Consider the following 18,371-nt stretch of genomic DNA (forward strand, 5'->3'; position numbering starts at 1 on the left):
CTAAGTATATTTAGCTTGCTGCTTAGCAGAAATGGAAATTAAAGAATAAAATGTAAAGATATTTTAAAATATATTTTCGTGAACAGAAGTGGCAGTTTCCTCTCTCGGATTTCGGGAGGTGTAGTTCCAGACTCTATATAGCATTCAGAGATTGTGGAATAGTTGTCTGGCTACACGAGACTAGTATCATGATGTCAGTATCATGGTCAGTGTTCTGCCCCTACATTGTAATGGTCATGTTTAGTTGTTAATTGTGTGAAACAACACTACCCTGTGGTAATGTGTAGGGTTTCTTATTTTCTTGATTGTCATGTGACAACAATATACCATACCTGTGCTGCCTGCATGGTCAGTAGTCTTCAGCTGCAGTCTACATGTTGTTTTGTCTCCCCTCTTGCTTTTTTTTTTTTTTTTTACAATGTTAGTGTTCCACAATGCGATCCTTAGTGCCCCCGAAAGGGAACCCGGACTCCAAGTTGGGAAACACTGGTGTATTGTGAGATACTTACATGCGATGAGGAAGTCATCCGTCTGGCAGCCGGAGTCGCGGGTGTGATGGAGGCGTCCAGTGAGCGACAGTTCCTCCTCACAAAGAGATAAATGTTGGTTGGCGTGCACGATCACCGTGCGCTCTCTCCCCCCCGGCGACTCGTCTGAATCTGGAAGGGCATGTTGATCATTAGAACACTCTTTTGTTATAGTTTTTTTTAAATCTTAATATGGTGCTTCTCTGTCATCTATGGTGCTTCCTATGATGCTTCCCTGTCATCTATGGTGCTTCTCTGTCATCTATGGTGCTTCTCTGTCATCTATGGTGCTTCTCTGTCATCTATGGTGCTTCCTATGGTGCTTCCCTGTCATCTATGGTGCTTCCTATGGTGCTTCCCTGTCATCTATGGTGCTTCCTATGGTGCTTCCCTGTCATCTATGGTGCTTCCTATGGTGCTTCTCTGTCATCTATGGTGCTTCCTATGGTGCTTCCCTGTCATCTATGGTGCTTCCTATGGTGCTTCTCTGTCATCTATGGTGCTTCCTATGGTGCTTCCCTGTCATCTATGGTTCTTCCTATGGTGCTTCCCTGTCATCCATGGTGCTTCCTATGGTGCTTCCCTGTCATCTATGGTGCTTCCTATGGTGCTTCCCTGTCATCTATGGTGCTTCCTATGGTGCTTCCCTGTCATCTATGGTGCTTCCTATGGTGCTTCTCTGTCATCTATGGTGCTTCCTATGGTGCTTCCCTGTCATCTATGGTTCTTCCTATGGTGCTTCCCTGTCATCTATGGTGCTTCCTATGGTGCTTCCCTGTCATCTATGGTTCTTCCTATGGTGCCTCCCTGTCATCTATGGTGCTTCCTATGGTGTAAATAACATATACACACCCATGTCCTGTTGGACTCGTTTGGGTATTCCGGTGATGGTCTTCCTCCTCCGTAACTTCCTCCTCCTCTGAAGAACTGACTGGGAGTGAACCAGAGAGCAGCGTGCACTCGCCTCCCGGTCAAATCCAACACCTGAACACACAACACATGGTCTTCTATAGACACTGCTTCTCAAAGTGGGGTCTGGGGACCCCCAGAGGTCCTTGAGGGGGTTCCAGGGGGTCCCCAGTAAAATGAGGAACAGTTTAACAACTTTATTTTTTTTAAGATTTAGTTTTGGGCTTTTTTATGCCTTTATTGATAGGATAGTAGGTTGACAGGAAATGGGGAGAGAGATGGGGAGTGACCTGCAGCAAAGGCCGTTCGGATCGGGACTCGAACCCAAGACACGCTGTCAGGCTACTTTGGAGCCTAGGTGCCCAGACCGCTACTCCAGCGTCGCATTGCGACGTGTTGTAAGCTCGGCTAGGCCGATGGGCCGACCGGGCCCACTGATCGCCGCGAATCTGCATTCTGCATTTCTGCATTCTATTTATGTGATCATTTGCCTTGTTTATTGTATAGCATCTGCTAAATGCCTAAATGCCTACAATTAAAATGTGACTTTTTCGAGGTTGCCACCGCACACATTAGACATTTATTCGTATTCATTTTTATACTTGAATTTAAAAAAAACTTCTCATCCTTATCCCCCAACCATAAAAAAAAGAACATAGAAATAAAACAGTTTTTGGCCACCAGGGGGAGCACCTGGTGGGTACAAATGGAACCAAATGGACCCCTTACGGGTCCATTCGTATACACTGAGGATCTTAAATTCGAGATTCATTGGGATCCCGGAGTTTCATGCACATCAAACCGGTGGACCTTGAAATAAAAAAAAGAGGTTGAGAATCACTGTTTAAATGCCAGGTGATTGATGCCAGGTGGTACGGACCGGTACCTGTGACATTGATTGGGATGATGCAGGAGGAGACGACATGGTCGGCCCGTGTCCTCTGCTCTGACGTGGGGGGGGCGGCGTCTTTGGACCAGTTGGTCTGCTTGTCCGCTTGCGTAGGGGGAGCGGTGGAAGAACCCGGGGGGCCCTTGGTCCTGCTGTGACCTGCTGCTGCCACCAGCTCACTGGCCTGCTCTGGGTCCCCCGTTGAGGTAGACTGGAGGGGACACACACACATGGGGACAGTTAGTGGGTTAGTTATGTAGTGTTTATGTCCATGGTAGGGTTTTTACAGGCAGGTCGTTGGTCAGATTAACCCATTAAGACCGGGAACGTATCTGTGTCGATTTCTTTGCGCTATCACAATTTTTCAAAAATAGCAGATCGACAAGCTCATGGCGCGGCACCGAGTGCCACGCTACGAGCTTGTAGATCTGCTATTTTTGAAAAATTGTGATTTTTTTATTTTTATCGAACATCTTTAACTCAAATCTTTGCTTCTGGGGGTCCCTGGACCAAAATTGAGATATATTGAGAAGCTCTATGTATTCTGATAGTAATCATTGCTATAGAGTGTTTGTTCAGCAACAGGTGTCTCCCCGTCTCTCCAGCTCATTAATAAACAGGTATTTTAAGGTGGCATGCCTATATTTCATCCAATCAGGAGAGAGTTGCTAATTATTATCAGCTTCAATTCCAGTTCCAATGTTGTCTTTGTGTCATATCTTCCAATTTCACTTGTTTATCCTGTATCCTGTACGAGTTCTCTCTCCTGATTGGATAACATTGGTATCCCTACATGAAAACACATTTTCTTTTTTTTTATCAAAGAGCTGGAGAGACAGGGAGACCACTGTTACTGAACAAACGCTCTATAGTATTGATTGCCATCAGAATATAGAGCAATTTAACACTTGATTAACCAATAAATATCCTGTACCTTTAAAAACAAAACAAAAGAACTAAATGGTATTACCAATGGAGCAGAGATTAAAACATTCAACAGACTGAAACATTTCGTTGCTGTCGGGCAGAAACCTCTTATCTCCATATTTTAAACTTTTTTAGTTTTTCGTAAATTAACGCCCTGCTTGATCATACCACAGCGTCACACAAAAGCATCCAATAGCAGATCTGCAAGCTCCATGAGCTTGCAGATCTGCATATGAGGTTTCCACCTGACAGAGACGATTTGTGCAAATGAGAAGTTGAATAAGAGGACATAATAGTGAGTGTGAACAGAGATGTTGAACAGAGATGTTGAACGGCACACATGCTTACAAAGTGGTACCTTTCTGCTCCATGGAGGGAAGATGATGCAACATGCAGTAGGGGAGGATGGATGAAAGCAGTTAAACTATGTAAACAAAGTACACAAAACACACAAATAAAACAATGGTACTGTGTGGTTTAACCCGCGTTTAGTCCGGGAACGCATCTGTGTCATTTTGACATTGTGACATTGTGACATTGTGACAAGATGTATTTGGCTATTCAAAAATAGCAGATCTACAAGCTCATAGCGCGGCACCGAGTGCCGCGCTATGAGCTTGTAGATCTGATGTTTTTGAAAAATCTTGAACATTTGTGCAAATCTTTGAATATATATATATATATATTTTTTTTAAAGCGAATTGTGACTCAAATCTTTGCTTCATGGGGGTCCCTGTAACAACACATTTTGACATGGGGGTCCGCAGCCAAATACATATCTAAAAATGTTTTCTAAATCCTAACAGTATGTTGCTATATCAGTGGTGCTCCAACTTCTTCATGTCAAGGACCCCCAAAATGATATGTATTTGGCCGCGGACCCCCATCTCAAAATATGTTGTTCCAGGGACCCCCCAGAAGCAAAGATCAGAGTTAAAAATGTTCGCTTTAAAACATATATCATATATATTCAAAGATTTGCACAAACTTTCCACAGGGTTTTCAAAAAAAATCGCAGATCTACAAGATCATAGCGCCGCACAGAGTGCACCGAGTGCCGTGCTTGTAGATCAGCTATGAGCTTGTATATCTACTGTTTTTGAATAGCCAAAGAAATCTGAAAATTACACAGATGCGTTTCCGGTCTTAATGGTTTAATGAATGAGACAAAATATGACATGAAGGTTAAATCCATTGTGGATGACAGATGCATAGACTTCTATACAGTTACAGAGGTTCAGTTTAAAGCTTAACCAATTAAACCTTATATGCGTCGTTGACCGGTGTCCCCCCGCCCAAATCTACAAGCTCACAACGTGCCGCATCACGACGCCTTGTGACCTTGTAGATCTGCTATTTTCGAATAGACAAAGTATGAAATAGGGCTTGATTGAAAGTTTTGTAATAATAATCTATAACAACTAAATCAAGTTTTCAAATAATTGTAGTGGAGCAAAAAGTACAATATTTGCCTCTGAGATGTAGTGGAGTAGAAGCATAAAGTATCGGAAAATGGAAATACTCAAGTAAAGTAAAAGTACAGTACTTCAGTAAATGTACTGACTGGTGTGGTCCAGCAAAAGGCCTGCATCTAAGGATTTACAAGCAATCCTCTCTGGTATCATGGAAAAGTACTTTAACAAATACACTTTATTAAATGTATTAGATTAACACATTGCGTGCCAATCGCGTAGTTCTACGCGAACCTAAATAATTGCGCAGCGTGCCAGTCGTGTAGTTCGACGCGAAGTGGTCTTTATTTTTATTTTTTTTCGAAGTGCACATTTCATTGTAGGCCTCCCTCGCAGTGACACATTTCATTGTAGCACACCCGGATATGGAAATATCCGTATCCGGAGATTTTTGTTCCCACCCGCCGCCGCTCTAAATCTTCCCCTAATCCGCCATTATCTCGGATTTTTCTTTCTCCTCGCTGAACGCTGTTTAACATAAACCGCGACTACTGCAAAATGGAATGTCGCCGATTGAAGCGGTCTTCTCTGGGCCACTCACACAGCTACCCTGTGTGTCTACAAACAGTTTAACGTGCGATCTTAACACATTCCATGCCAGACGTTAATCTCATAATGTACTCACCAGTGCCAACGTGTTATTGTTGTTTTTTTCACGTCGCCATAGAACTTGTTAAAATCCATAAGATTGAGCTGTGCACTGTCTGTTTACATCGGCGAGATCTCACTGAATCTACCAGTGAAAACCACATGTCAAACGGAGCTCCATGGTTGTAGTTAGAGCGGTTCACGTTAAACAGTGATATGCGAGGAGAAAAAACTACAGGAAGAGAATTGAGTTTCAGTTTCGTCATTAGAACGAGGGCCGACGTGATCGGCAAAACCGGATCCCAAATAATTCTGTTTCCGGTCTTCAAACCGGAACCGGAAATGGATCAAAAAATTCCGAAAGTGCACCTGGGGGGGGATCTACGCGAAACGGCGGTTCGCGTAGATCTACGCGATTGGCACGCTGCGGCTTTAAATAGGTTCGCGTAGATCTACGCGATTGGCATTCAATGTGTTAAGGTATTTAGCGAGGTCTGTGGCGACGTGAAAAAAACTAAAAAACAACAATAAATCGCTGGCACTGGTGAACAAAAAACAAAACAAAACTTAAAGTATCGTATCGTTATCGCGGACCCAATGTTGTGTATCGTATCTTAGAAATTAGTGTAACCCCCCCGAGAGCATGCAGATCTGTTATTTAGGGTGTTCATTACCTTTCTCTGTATGGTCTGAATGTCTGTATCTCTTGCTGGCCTCTCCTATGAATGACACACGCACACGCGCACACGCACACACGCACACACACACACACACACACACACCGACAACAACGATATAATGTTATGACTGACCACTGTCTTAAACCCAATAGAGTTTGTTGTAGTACACTGTATGTTGAACAGCTAAAAATAGCCAATCAACAAGCTCACAGCGCATGGTGTTGTGAGCTAGAAGGTCTGCTATTTTCGCTGAATGTTCACCTATTATGACTTGGCCAGAATAGGGACGCTAGGGTCCATGTGGTTACGATGAAAATAGGGCTGCAACTGATTATTTCTTAGTGATTATTTTATCAATTACACAACGTGTTTGTAGATCAGCTATTTTCACTATTTTGGTAATTTTTCTGACATTTGGCAAACTTTTCGCCTATAAGGACTTGCCCAAAAAAGGGATTGATTATTAATGTATTTATCAAATTAAAAATAATCAATTAAATCAATTAGTTGATTAACTGTTGCAGCCCTAGTTGAAAATGTGTGCAGAAAGATCCTAACGTTACCTTTCTCAGTGTGGTCTGGATCTCTGTCTCTCTCACCGTCCTCTCCTTCAGCACAGTCACAAAAAACACAAGAATGAACACAAGTTGAAACTTACATGTACTGTATGTATGTGCATCAGGTTATATTGTAGTAAACCAGGGGTTCTCAACCTGTGGGTCTCATGATTTTGGGGGGATCCCCAGATGATAGTAAAGTGACAATTTAAAGTTGTACAATGCAGAATCACAAATAACGATTTTTAGCAACCTCTGCTGGTCACTACCGTCACTGCATACAATTTCCCTAGTCCTCGATTACCCAGAATTCCATTCGTTTTCACCGGAAGCCGGAAGCGTTTCAAAAAGCGATCTTTTAATTGTTTTATACTATCTACGGATCGTTTCTCTTAGCCAGTGGAGCATTAGTTACCATGAGCTGTGCTTTCTTTTTCTGTTCTTTTTCGATCTTCCAATCCTACATTATCTTAAAATCAGCGTGAGGTTCCTTTTTGTTAATAGCGCGGTAGTTCCTGGCCAAACAGGAAACCGTTGCGGTAGTTCCTGAGGACGACGGCCACGACGTCATGACGTTGGCCAGGAACGTCATTTTCCCGGGAAAGTCCCCCCCGTACACGTTCAATAGAAAATATATAAATAAAAGGCTTCCGGGGGTGAAATTCACGGAGTGGGTGTTGTGAAACTTTTGCCACTCGCAAAAGATATACAATTTAACTTTAGTTTTGTTGAAAACGTTACCTAGTATTACTTTAAGGACTTTTAATACCTAATACCAAAAAGAAAAGAAAAGAAAAGAAATGATATGAAACTAGAAAAAGTGCTCCTCGGAGCACAGGTCTCCGCCAGGTCAGGTAGGTTATTGTTGGCCAGCAATGTTCGGATTGGCCAATCAGGATGGAATATGAAAATTCGGACTGATCTGTCTTGATCACTTGACTATAGAGATATTGCAATGTGTACTGATTTGCGTTATGTTTGGACAAAATTTTTAGGAGTGTGTTTGTGTGTGGGGGGGGGTCAGACGCGGACATGACAGGCAATCATATGGTTTAGACCATACATGGGCAACTGGCGGCCCGGGGGCCCCCACCATCACTTAATGCGGCCCGCAGGTTAATATTGGAAATACTGATATATTATTGATTTCAGCTGTTACAATTCCAAACATGCAAACATGACCCGCTTTAATTACTTCAGTCTATGTAGCTTAATGACTAATATTAAAATTCTACTGTCTTTTTTATGTCCAATGTATTTGTATTTAAGTTCATAAAGTTAACATAAGTATAACTAAATGCATTTGTAGATTTTTGATGTGAAAAGGATAGGCAAAATAAGCCATTGGCTTCAGCCTACACCTTTTTGGTCTAAACCAGGGGTGGGCAACTTTGATAATGGAGAGGGTCACTATATTTCCACACTCATTTCCACGCACATTGCATATACTGTCGGGCCATTCTATGTCAGACAAAAGTAACAAAAATAGCCGATCTACAAGCTCAAAACTCATCGCAGTGCGATGCGTTTTGAGCTTGTAGATCTGCTATTTTTGCTATTTTTTTTATTGGAATCCTGATTTTTTTTGCTATTTTTTAAATTGGAATCCTAAAGAAAAAACTACGAAAACAAGAAAACTAACAAACGATGTGTTACATACATGCCACAGAGTGTAAACATAGAGACAAACCATGATGTATTACCTTTCTGGGTTGATAGTCCAGCTCTTTCTCTCTCTCTGCTCTTTCTTGCTGCAAGGACAATCAGAATAAATACTTTATCAATGTATCAAATCACACATGTAATAGGTATACGGTATGCTTGGTCAAACGTTGGAATGACAGATATCATTGTGTGTTATAAACATTACTGAACCTTTCTCATTGTCTATAAATATAATTTCTAGAACAGATGTAGGATGTAGGTCAGTGGTTCTGATAGTGGGGTCCGGGAACCCCCAAGGGCCCTTGAGGTGGTTCCAGGGGGTCCCCAGCACGAGGAGGAACGGCGTATTACATTTTTCGGCTTATCAAAAGTACTATTTTCATGTGGACAAACCTTGTCAAATCTTCTCTTATGGTGGTCCCTAGCAGAAAATATTTTCAAATGGGCGTCCGCGTCCCAATACAAATCAATGTAGGACACCTACATTTACATGAAGATGTTTGAGACTGATGTCTGTGATTGTAGAGAGAGGAATATGGAATCAGTACTGTTACTATAATGAATTCTGTTACTGAACTTTTCAAGAGGTGGTCAACAGTAGCCCTTGTTTAAGCCACGGCAGTGATTCGTTCAAATTGATCGTTCACGTTCTCGTTCAGTAGCGCAATTTAGTGAAAAACGCCATCGCGGGAGCGTTATTATTATGTTGCACGTACCCGTGTGTGTGTGTGTGTGTGTGTGTGTGTGTGTGTGTGTGTGTGTGTGTGTGTGTGTGTGTGTGTGTGTGTGTGCGTCCAGGGCTAAATTGAGATCGACTATTTTCACTATTGCATGTTATTTTTTAATAGTAATAAAAAAGGAAGGGTTTTGGACATGAAAGATTTCCACCTGCCAGAGACAACATGAATAATGCAGAGAGAGAGAGGAGTGATGCAAACCAATAGAAATAAGAGAGAGGGAGGCCAGGGTTCTATCGCTGCCTCACAACACAGGAGGAGGAGGCGGAGTGACCAATGGAGCTCCTTCTCCAACCCTTTGTGGAGCAATAGCAGTTTAACCCTTTCAATCCGGGGAACGCATCTCTCGTCACTTTTGATTTGTTTGGCTATTCAAAAATAGCAGATCTACAAGCTCATAGTGCGGCATTCGAGCTTGTAGATCTGCTATTTTTGAAAAATCATGAACATTTGTGCAAATATTTGAAATTTTCTTAAGCGGACATTTGTAACTCAAACCTTTGCTTCTGGGGGTCCCTGGAACTAAATATTTTACAAATGTTCACTTTAACAATATATATATTCCAAGATTTGCACACATTTTCACGATTTTCTAAAATAGCAGATCTACCGAGTGCAGATCTATGAGCTTGTAGATCTGCTATTTTTGAATAGCCAAAGAAATCTTTAAAATGACACAAACGATGCTTCCCCGGTCTTAAAGAGTTAAATGTAGAATACATCATATGGTCGCTGTCGTGTGGAAACCTTGTATGTCCAAATACTAAAATATAAAATCATAAACTGGACATAAAAATGTGGTCCCCCCCCCAAAAAAAAGAAAATAGGCAATCTCACAACTGCTAGTTGCATCTGCTAGTTTCCCTTTTTTAATTAGTTTGTTTTTAATGGGAACGTAACAATGGGAATGTAACAATGGGAACGTGACAATGGGAACGTAACCGAAACCACACTCAAAACGCACCTTTTCAGACTCGCATCCCCTACGTAAAACCCCAACCCCCGCCCCGCCCCTCCCTTTTGTTTTTGTTTACATTTCTCTTATAGTTTTAACCTTTTAACTAGTTTGTTCTAATCAAGTTGTTTTTATCTGCTCTGTAAAGCGACTTTGAGTACCTAGAAAAGCGCTACATAAATCGTATGTATTATTATTATTATTATAACAAAAAACGATCACAGAACTTCACGGGTTTGGGAAAGTTTCAGGGTGTGGAAGGTTCTGCGTTTAATAGTGAATTCTGGGGGTCCTTGAAATTTTTACGTTTCAGAAGCACTGGGTGTAGAAGAGTGGTTCTCAAAACGTTTCCGTGTCAAAGGACCCCCAAATTGATAATGATAATCGCGCAGCGTTTCGAGCTTGTATATCTGCCAGTGGTGGAAAAAGTACTCAAATGTTTACTTAAGTAAAAGTACCAATACTGCATAGAAATACTCTGTTACAAGTAAAAGTCCAGAATTCAAAATTGACTTGAGTAAAAGTACAAAAGTATTAATCATCAAAATATACTTAAAGTACCAAAAGTAAAAGTACTAAAATATTTCAAAATAGCAGATCTACAACGTGTTGTTATGCGACGTGTTGTGAGCTTGTAGATCTGCTATTTTCAAATAGCCTATGTATAAAATAGGGTGGTTAATGTGTGTTTTAGAATATCATAATGTATATCTGAAAAGTAACTAGTAACTAAAGTTTTCAAATAATTGTAGTGGAGTAAAAGTACAATATTGCAGGAAATACTCAAGTAAAGTACAAATACCTAAAAAGTTCACTTAAGTACAGTACTTTAAGTAAATGCACTTAGTTACTTTCCACCACTGATATCTGCTGCTTTTGTGTGGAACATGGAGACAAGGGGTTTCTGCCCGGCAACAACAGACATGTTGTCCTTACCGCTCGTGCCAGTCGACTCCTCTGCTGCCGTCGTATGGTGTGTGGTGAAGGGAAGGTGGGCATGGGAGGGGCTACGGATATAGAGACGGTCACTCTGCTGCGCTCCCTGCTGCTGGAACGCTGCTGCTGATGTTCGTCTGTGGAGAAAGAGTACAACGTATGAACATACATTAACCCTTTAAGACCGGGAACGCATCTGTTGTCATTTTCTGTTTTTTTTGGCTATTCAAAAATAGCAGATCTACAAGCTCGTAGCGCGGCACTTGTAGATCTGCTGTTTTTTTTTTAATCTGTGGAAAATGTGTGCAAATCTTTGAATATATATATATATGTCACAGGGTGAATGGAGATCCAGGGTGATTGAAGACAGAGCGCTCGTTTTTAGGCACGGGGCTCCTTCGGGGCGAGGCGGGGCTTTTCGAGACAGGGTTTATTAGCGAGGCTCGCGAGGAGGAGGAGGAGGACGGCGCTGCGATGCGGGGGGTTATTACGCGAGGCTCGCGAGGAAGAGGAGCCTCCTCCTCCTCCTCCTCCTCGCGTTTTAAACCGTCCCGTCCTCTCCTTCTCTCCTTCTCCTCCGAGGAGGAGGAGGAGAAGGAGAGCGCGGAGAGGCAGGGCTTTGATGCGCCGACGGAGACCTGTCTTTTGTTGTTCCCCCCCACATAGCAACCAGGAACCATAATATCTATGAGGGGAACGCTGAACACGCGTTCACACGCACGGCGCGCCGACTTAGTGGAGCTTGAGGCCGAGGAAGCGCGCCCTCGCGCCTCCAGGCGCGAGTGCCCGCGGTGACCGGCCGACGCTCCACTAGTCGACTCAGCGCCGTTTGATTTGTAAACCGATAGGGACAGAATAGTTCTTTTCATGGATCACTGTGTGTGTGTGTGTGTGTGTGTGTGTGTGTGTGTGTGTGTGTGTGTGTGTGTGTGTGTGTGTGTGTGTGTGTGTCAGGGAGAAACTAAAACAAAAGCCAGCAGAACACAATAAAAGTATCTTAACAGTCCATTGAAAGCATGAGCGCGTGTGCGTGCGCGCGCATGTGTGTGTGTGTGTGTGTGTGTGTGTGACTGTGTGTGTGTGGGTGGTCGCGGCCATATGTGCTTGTGCACAAGCCTGGCTTGTGGCTCCCTCTAGTGTTTCTTCTACAGAATTGCTGGGTGGGTAAAAACGAGCGAGCCATCTTCAATCACCCTGGTTCTCCATTCACCCTGTAACATATATACAACTGGTTGTCAACGTGGGGTCTCACCGTGGACTCCCAAGGGTCCTTGAGGGGTGTTCCAAGGGGGTCCCCAACTAAATGTGTTAATGCAGTATCAGAATCAGACGGACATACTGTAGGTTTCGTGAATTCATAGATTTGTATTTCTTTGGTCAGGGAATTAGAGAGCTGAAAAAACATGTGCGTGTGTGCGTGCATCTCTGTCGGATGGAAATCTCATGTCTAAAACTGTTACTTCTCAGGATCAAGTTTATAATAAGTGGACATGGCAACCCTACGTTGAACCACGTTGCTGCACTGGTGTATGTAAATAAAGGAAGTAGAACGGAAGTGATTCTACGCATGCGTGACTGGTCTATATGACAGCGAGTCACACAGACACGCGCCACCTAGCCACCTGGCATGCACACTACAGCGTTTTAAATCACTGGAGCGTCTCCCTGTAAATGCATAATAAGAAGTGACAACGCAACGGCACTTTGTCGTTTTCTGTTCTGATCGTTGCCATGTAAACGTGGCCTAAAACCACCCGCAATGCCAAATTTGTTTGGTAGAGCGCGCGCCTGCAATGGCACAACATTCAAAGGCTCCCTCTCACCTAATTCTCAACAAATCTCTGTGATTCAAATTTTCCTATAATCAGCAGAGGTGAGAGTGTCAATTCTTTGTGTCAATTGTGTTTACATAAGATGATAGTCTATTCAAAGAAGACAATTTGTGCGTCACGCAATGCAATGTTCTAAAATACGTCTAAAGGCTAGTCTAAAACCTGGTTATAATTGGTCTAACAGTGAAGGTTTTTTAGACGTCTAGGCCAGACGTCTAAAAAACTTTCAATTAGATGTTTTTTAAGCGTCTATTTATAGACCGTCTATATTATAGCCGTTGAAATGACGTCTATAATATAGACGTCTATATATAGACGGTTAAAAAACAGCTAATCAACGTCTAGGCTAAGCCTAGACGTCTAAAAAACTTTCACTGTTAGACCAATTATAACCCTGTTTTAGACGGAGGTCTAATAGCCGACTATGGCTCACTGGGAGCCCAAAAGAAGCGACTATAATAGGCCACATGAGCACTTCAAACCTATATATGTCGGCCATTAAACAATGTGCATATTTATATATGTTGGCTATTTATAAAATAGCCGATCTACAAGCTCACAACTGTTATTTACAAGCAACTTTACAGAAAAGCCCAAAGTGGCTTAAAATATGCAGACCTGGCAAAACTGCAGACAGGGAGATAGGAGAGTGTAGAGCGTAAGATTGTATTGGGGATAATGGCGCAGTCTTCTCTTAAAGGCAATGGCATCTGGCACGGTGATTGGTTTTATCATTGTAGCGCCCAAACCACACCTATGCATAACGTAATGGGTAGTGCAGGTGTTTTGCGGGTAAGGCAGGTGTCCCAAAATAGCAACTTTTGCGCGGGGAACGCCCCTTGCCCAGTCCTAAATCCCCAAATGAGTGGGTTTAGCCAGTTCGGGCTCCTTTATAGAGCCCATATGTGTTTTGTGTGCGTGCGCACCCTCACCTCGGTGCAGGGCCCGGAGGCTGAGCTTGGCATGTCTGTGCAGCTCCTCCACACATGGTGCGCGGGTACACGGATGGAACACGTTGTGCTGCTGATGCCATGGAGCCTGGTAGTGAGTCGACAGCTTACTCTCTATGTCCAGATTAGACACCGCTGAGGAGAGAGAGAGACAGACAGAGACAGAGAGAGAGAGAGAGAAATCAGGGTTAGCATCAGTGGTGGAAAAAGTACTCAAATGTTTTACTTAAGTAAAAGTCCTGAATTAAAAATGTACTTGAGTAAAAGTACAACAGTATTGGTATCAAAATGTACTTAAAGTACCAAAAGTAAAAGTACTAAAATGTTTGAAAATAGCAGATCTACAAGCTCACAACGTGTTGCGATGCGACGCGTTTTGAGCTTGTAGATCTGCTATTTTCAAATAGCCTTGGTATAAAATAGGGTTTAAGTGGTTAATGTATGTTTTTTAATATAATAATTTATATCTGCAAAGTAACTAGTAACTAAAGTTTTCAAATAATTGTAGTGGAGTAAAAGTACAATATTTGCCACTGAGATGTAGTGGAGTAGAAGTAAAAGTATAGACAATTGGATATACTCCAGTAAAGTAAAACTACCTCAAAATTGTACTTAAGTACAATACTTGAGTAAATGTACTTAGTTACTTTACATCACTTTTCAAAACACAGACTGCATACAAACGGGATTCATATTTGTGTGGTGATTGTATTCACGCAAGCACAAATGTTGCCTATAGGATTATTTTCAGTGTCAAAACATCAGAATTCAATTCCATTCCTTTATTGTCATCGTGGGTGCAACACATTTTGAATTGCACCTCCCCAAGTTGATGCACTAAAAAACATAGAAGAAATATAAAATAATATTCACAAGAATAATCAAGGAGAAATAGACAGTTTGACCAATGATATTAGTGAAGCAAAGACAGGCTGGCTGTACGTATAAAAACATACATAAAAATGATTGTAACCATCTCAAGAACGTTCAGCTGACCTAGTGGTCCAGGTGCATACCACATAAAGGCTCTAATGCAGCGTGTCGCGGGTACGATTCCCGATCCCGACGACCTTTGCTGCGTGTCACTCCCCATCTCTCTCTCCCTGTTTCCTGTCTATATACTGTGTATCAATAAAGAAAAAATGTATATGTAAAATGTTCAGGGAACATCACAGGTATTGGCTGCTGTCCTGAATCCTGATCCTGACATAGGACACAACAAGTAGTATGTCAGCTGATGAAGTTTACCTCCCCACTAGGAATCCACATTCCAGCAACAGCACAAAGAAACTACTGCCAGCTGAGATCCAGGCCAGGTTTTGCCTTTCACCACCCACTGGCACATACATGACACTACACACACACACACCAAACACTCATACATGACACCAGTCAAAGAAGATAAGAGAGAGAGGGAGAAGGCAAAATCCAACAACAATCATTAAAAAACAATTAACATCAGATTAAAGGGCCAATTCTACTTCTTGGTTATTCTCCATCACTGATTGAAATAAATAAGACAGGGCTATGCCATGCCAGGCCAGGCCAGCAGATGGCAGCTAAACCCATATCCACTGCAGCTGTGCATAAACCACTCATTCCTTTTACCTCACAACTCCTTTGCTTCAGGAACGGAAGGTTCCCGGTTCGACTGATTTAGTGTCAAAGTGTCGTTGAGCAAGGCACTGAACCCTCAAACTCCTCCCCCAGATGAGCAGGTTTACTCTGCCGTGTGTGTGTGCGTGTGCGTGTGCGTGTCTGTGTCTGTGTCTGTGTGTGTGTGTGTGTGTGTGTGTGTGTGTGTGTGTGTGTGTGTGTGTGTGTGTGTGTGTGTGTGTGTGCGTGCGTGCGTGCGTGTGTGTGTGTGTGAATGTGTGAATGTAATGCACACTGTAAAGTGCTACGGTATATAAATGCACCATTAGTGGTGGACACTAATAAAGTCCATTACATTTGAGTATCTGTACTTAACTTGAGTATTTGCATATTTTTTTGGGATACTTTCATTCCACTACAATTCAAAGACAAACATTATACTTTTGACTCATCTCTAGGAAGGGAAAAAAGAACATTATGAATTAACCACTTAAGCCCCATTGAAATAGCAGATCTACAAGTTCATAATTACATTACAGTCATTTAGCAGACGCTTTTATCCAAAGCGACTTACAATAAGTGCATTCAACATAGGTAGGGAACGAAACTGCTAATCACCAGAAGTCTTAAGTGCATTTTCTGCTAAAGCAAGCAACCAAGAGTATACCTAGCGCTAAGGTAAAAGTGCAATATATCAGCTACCTACTTTCTTAAACAGATGAGACAAATAGCAAAATCAAATGATGTGAGCGATGTGAGCTTGTATATCTTCTAACTTCAGTATTCATGAAAAACTGTCCAAAACTGTTACTTTTCAGGATTCATAAATAGCAAAAGTAGCAGATCTTCAAGAATCGAAACGGATCTGCAACTTTAGATGCTTCTGTGATCAAGTAGTAGGGCGATAATTTACGAAAAAACACAAAGTTAAAATATGGAAAGAAGAGCCCAACAGCAAGGAAATTTGACTGAGCAACTTTCACTTGCAGTGGTGTAATATAACTTTACTATATTATCAATCAAATCTCTGGTTTTGCCAATAGGCTCTATGCACAGCAGCCATTATTGTGAAGACATTCACAGGTGTTACCAATTAGTGATGTGCATATCGATACTTGTATCAATATATCGATCGATTGTCTGAATATCGTTTGGTATCGATATAAAAATATATATATATATATTTTAATATACTTCCGTTTCCGGTTTACGGCCATTTCGGGTTCCGTTTCCGGTTTACGACCATTTGGGTACAGCCACACATGTCCGTAAAACGTCCGTAAAGTTGCCGTACGGACGCCGGAAGTCCCATCCACTCCCATGTTAAAAAAAAAAACGGAACGGTACTTCCGGTTTTAAACTTAACATGGGAGTGGATGGGACTTCCGACGTCCATATGGCAACTTTACGGACGTTTACGGACATGTGTGGCTGTACCCTTTCCAGTTCTGTTTCGGATACTTCCGTTTCCGGTTTGGTTCTGTTTCCGGTTCCGGTATCAGTATCGGAAAATCGGCCCCAAAAATATCGGTATCGTATCGAATTGAAGAAATGTAGTATCGGCACATCACTATTACCAATGATACTAATGAATGCTCTGTTCCATTCTGGTCAAACAGAGTCAGGGTGCTGATATTGTGCATGTTGGCTCACTGGAAACACTCTGCTACATCAGTGGGTCTAACATTTGGGGTTCCTTAACACATTGACTGCCAAGATATTAAACATAGTTTTCTATCCCCGTGCCGGCGTATAATTACCTCAATCCGATGATATTTGAAACGCCGTGGAACCGACATTGTGTAAAAAAAACACACGGAAAAAGTTTCCTGTGAGTAGACGGAAGGATCTGTGTATCCATGGGAACAACAAGTTTCCAACCGTGATCCGCCATTTTGGAGCTTTGGTCCGCTGAAAACGGGTGGTTTTCAATGGAAAAAAAAGAAACTGAGTTACAGCCGTTTTTCTGAAAATCCCATCATTGGGGCGGATGGAAGTGACGTTTTTTGGAATGACGTCACATCCACATTGTTCTTCTCTGAGAGACGATCGATCATTCCAAAGCTGTGTTAGGTCGCCCCTTGTGGAATTTTCCCCCAAAAATGTAAAAACGAGTTAACTCGATCTAGGCAATCAAGCGATGGATTCTAAAAACGAGTTGACTCGATCTAGGCAATCAATGTGTTAAGGGGTTTCCAAATGGCCCCTTTTACGGGTGTGTAACTCTGAGAGTGTACAAATGGAACCAAATGGACCCGTAAGGGTCCATTTGGTTCCATTTGTACACTCTCAAGAGTTATGGGGGTCGTGGAAATCGAAAAATCTGAGAACCACTGTGCTACACTAAATGGAACAGAGCCTTCATTAGTATCATTGGTAACACCTGTGGATGTCTTCACATTATGGCTGCTGTGCACAGAGCCTATTATTTGGGGGCCCACTTGCAACATCCTCTCACGGCCCACTGGTGGGCCCCAGCCCCACAGGTTGGGGTTCGCTGCGGTACAAAGACACAAAGGGAGAGGAATGTATGGGTCTGTTTGATCTCTTCAAGGCCCCTTTATAGCGTCCACTATCAATCCTGTTTCCATCCCTTCATTTACAATTCCACACGCACTCGTGTCCTTGAAAGCAGCACATTGTACATCAGTAGCCAGGCAACCTTTCATTGCTCATCAGGTCTAGCATTTTGCTTGTTATTGAATCGGCAGGCTAACGTTATTAGCAGCATTTTGGTCAACTTCTGCAGTTGTGTTTTAAAAAATATATTCAAAGATTTGCACAAATGTTCACGATAAAAAAAAAATAGCAGATCTACAAGCTCATAGTTGCTCATGTTAACATGCTAACATTTTCAGGTGGGTCACCAATTTCACCCAATCAGGAGAAAGAACGAGAACCCTTTCATCCGCTTCCAGTCCATAATTATCCAGTAATAAATGTTATCTTCTCATTTCTTTGATGTTTTTGTCACTTCCTGTATCCTGTACGAGTTCTCTCTCCTGATTGGATGAATCCTGAGAATGTGTTCATTGAAGGGCTGGAGGAGACAGGGCCTGTTACTGAACAAACACTCCATAGCAACAGTGGCGGAGCGTCCGGGTAGGCCAGGTAGGCGGCCGCCTACGGGCCCGGGACTCCGGAGGCCCGG

General features: G+C 42.4%; 1 protein-coding gene across 1 annotated transcript in view; it reads right to left on the reverse strand.

The window, feature by feature from the left end:
- The window catches only part of nhsb (Nance-Horan syndrome b (congenital cataracts and dental anomalies)), a gene marked incomplete at both ends in the record, with an annotated part of 90,053 nt that overhangs the window by 8,640 nt on the left and 63,042 nt on the right, over positions 1 to 18,371 (reverse strand). Inside the window, 8 exons of the mRNA XM_080431833.1 lie at positions 510 to 659; positions 1,380 to 1,511; positions 2,323 to 2,536; positions 5,987 to 6,031; positions 6,556 to 6,600; positions 8,253 to 8,300; positions 10,843 to 10,979; positions 13,607 to 13,759. Of these exons, the coding sequence (XP_080287959.1) occupies positions 510 to 659; positions 1,380 to 1,511; positions 2,323 to 2,536; positions 5,987 to 6,031; positions 6,556 to 6,600; positions 8,253 to 8,300; positions 10,843 to 10,979; positions 13,607 to 13,759 (924 nt within the window). The remainder of the gene's footprint in view (positions 1 to 509; positions 660 to 1,379; positions 1,512 to 2,322; positions 2,537 to 5,986; positions 6,032 to 6,555; positions 6,601 to 8,252; positions 8,301 to 10,842; positions 10,980 to 13,606; positions 13,760 to 18,371) is intronic.

The sequence above is a fragment of the Gymnoscopelus braueri genome (assembly GCF_963280865.1).
Source record: "Gymnoscopelus braueri genome assembly, chromosome: 1".
Taxonomy (NCBI): domain Eukaryota; kingdom Metazoa; phylum Chordata; class Actinopteri; order Myctophiformes; family Myctophidae; genus Gymnoscopelus; species Gymnoscopelus braueri.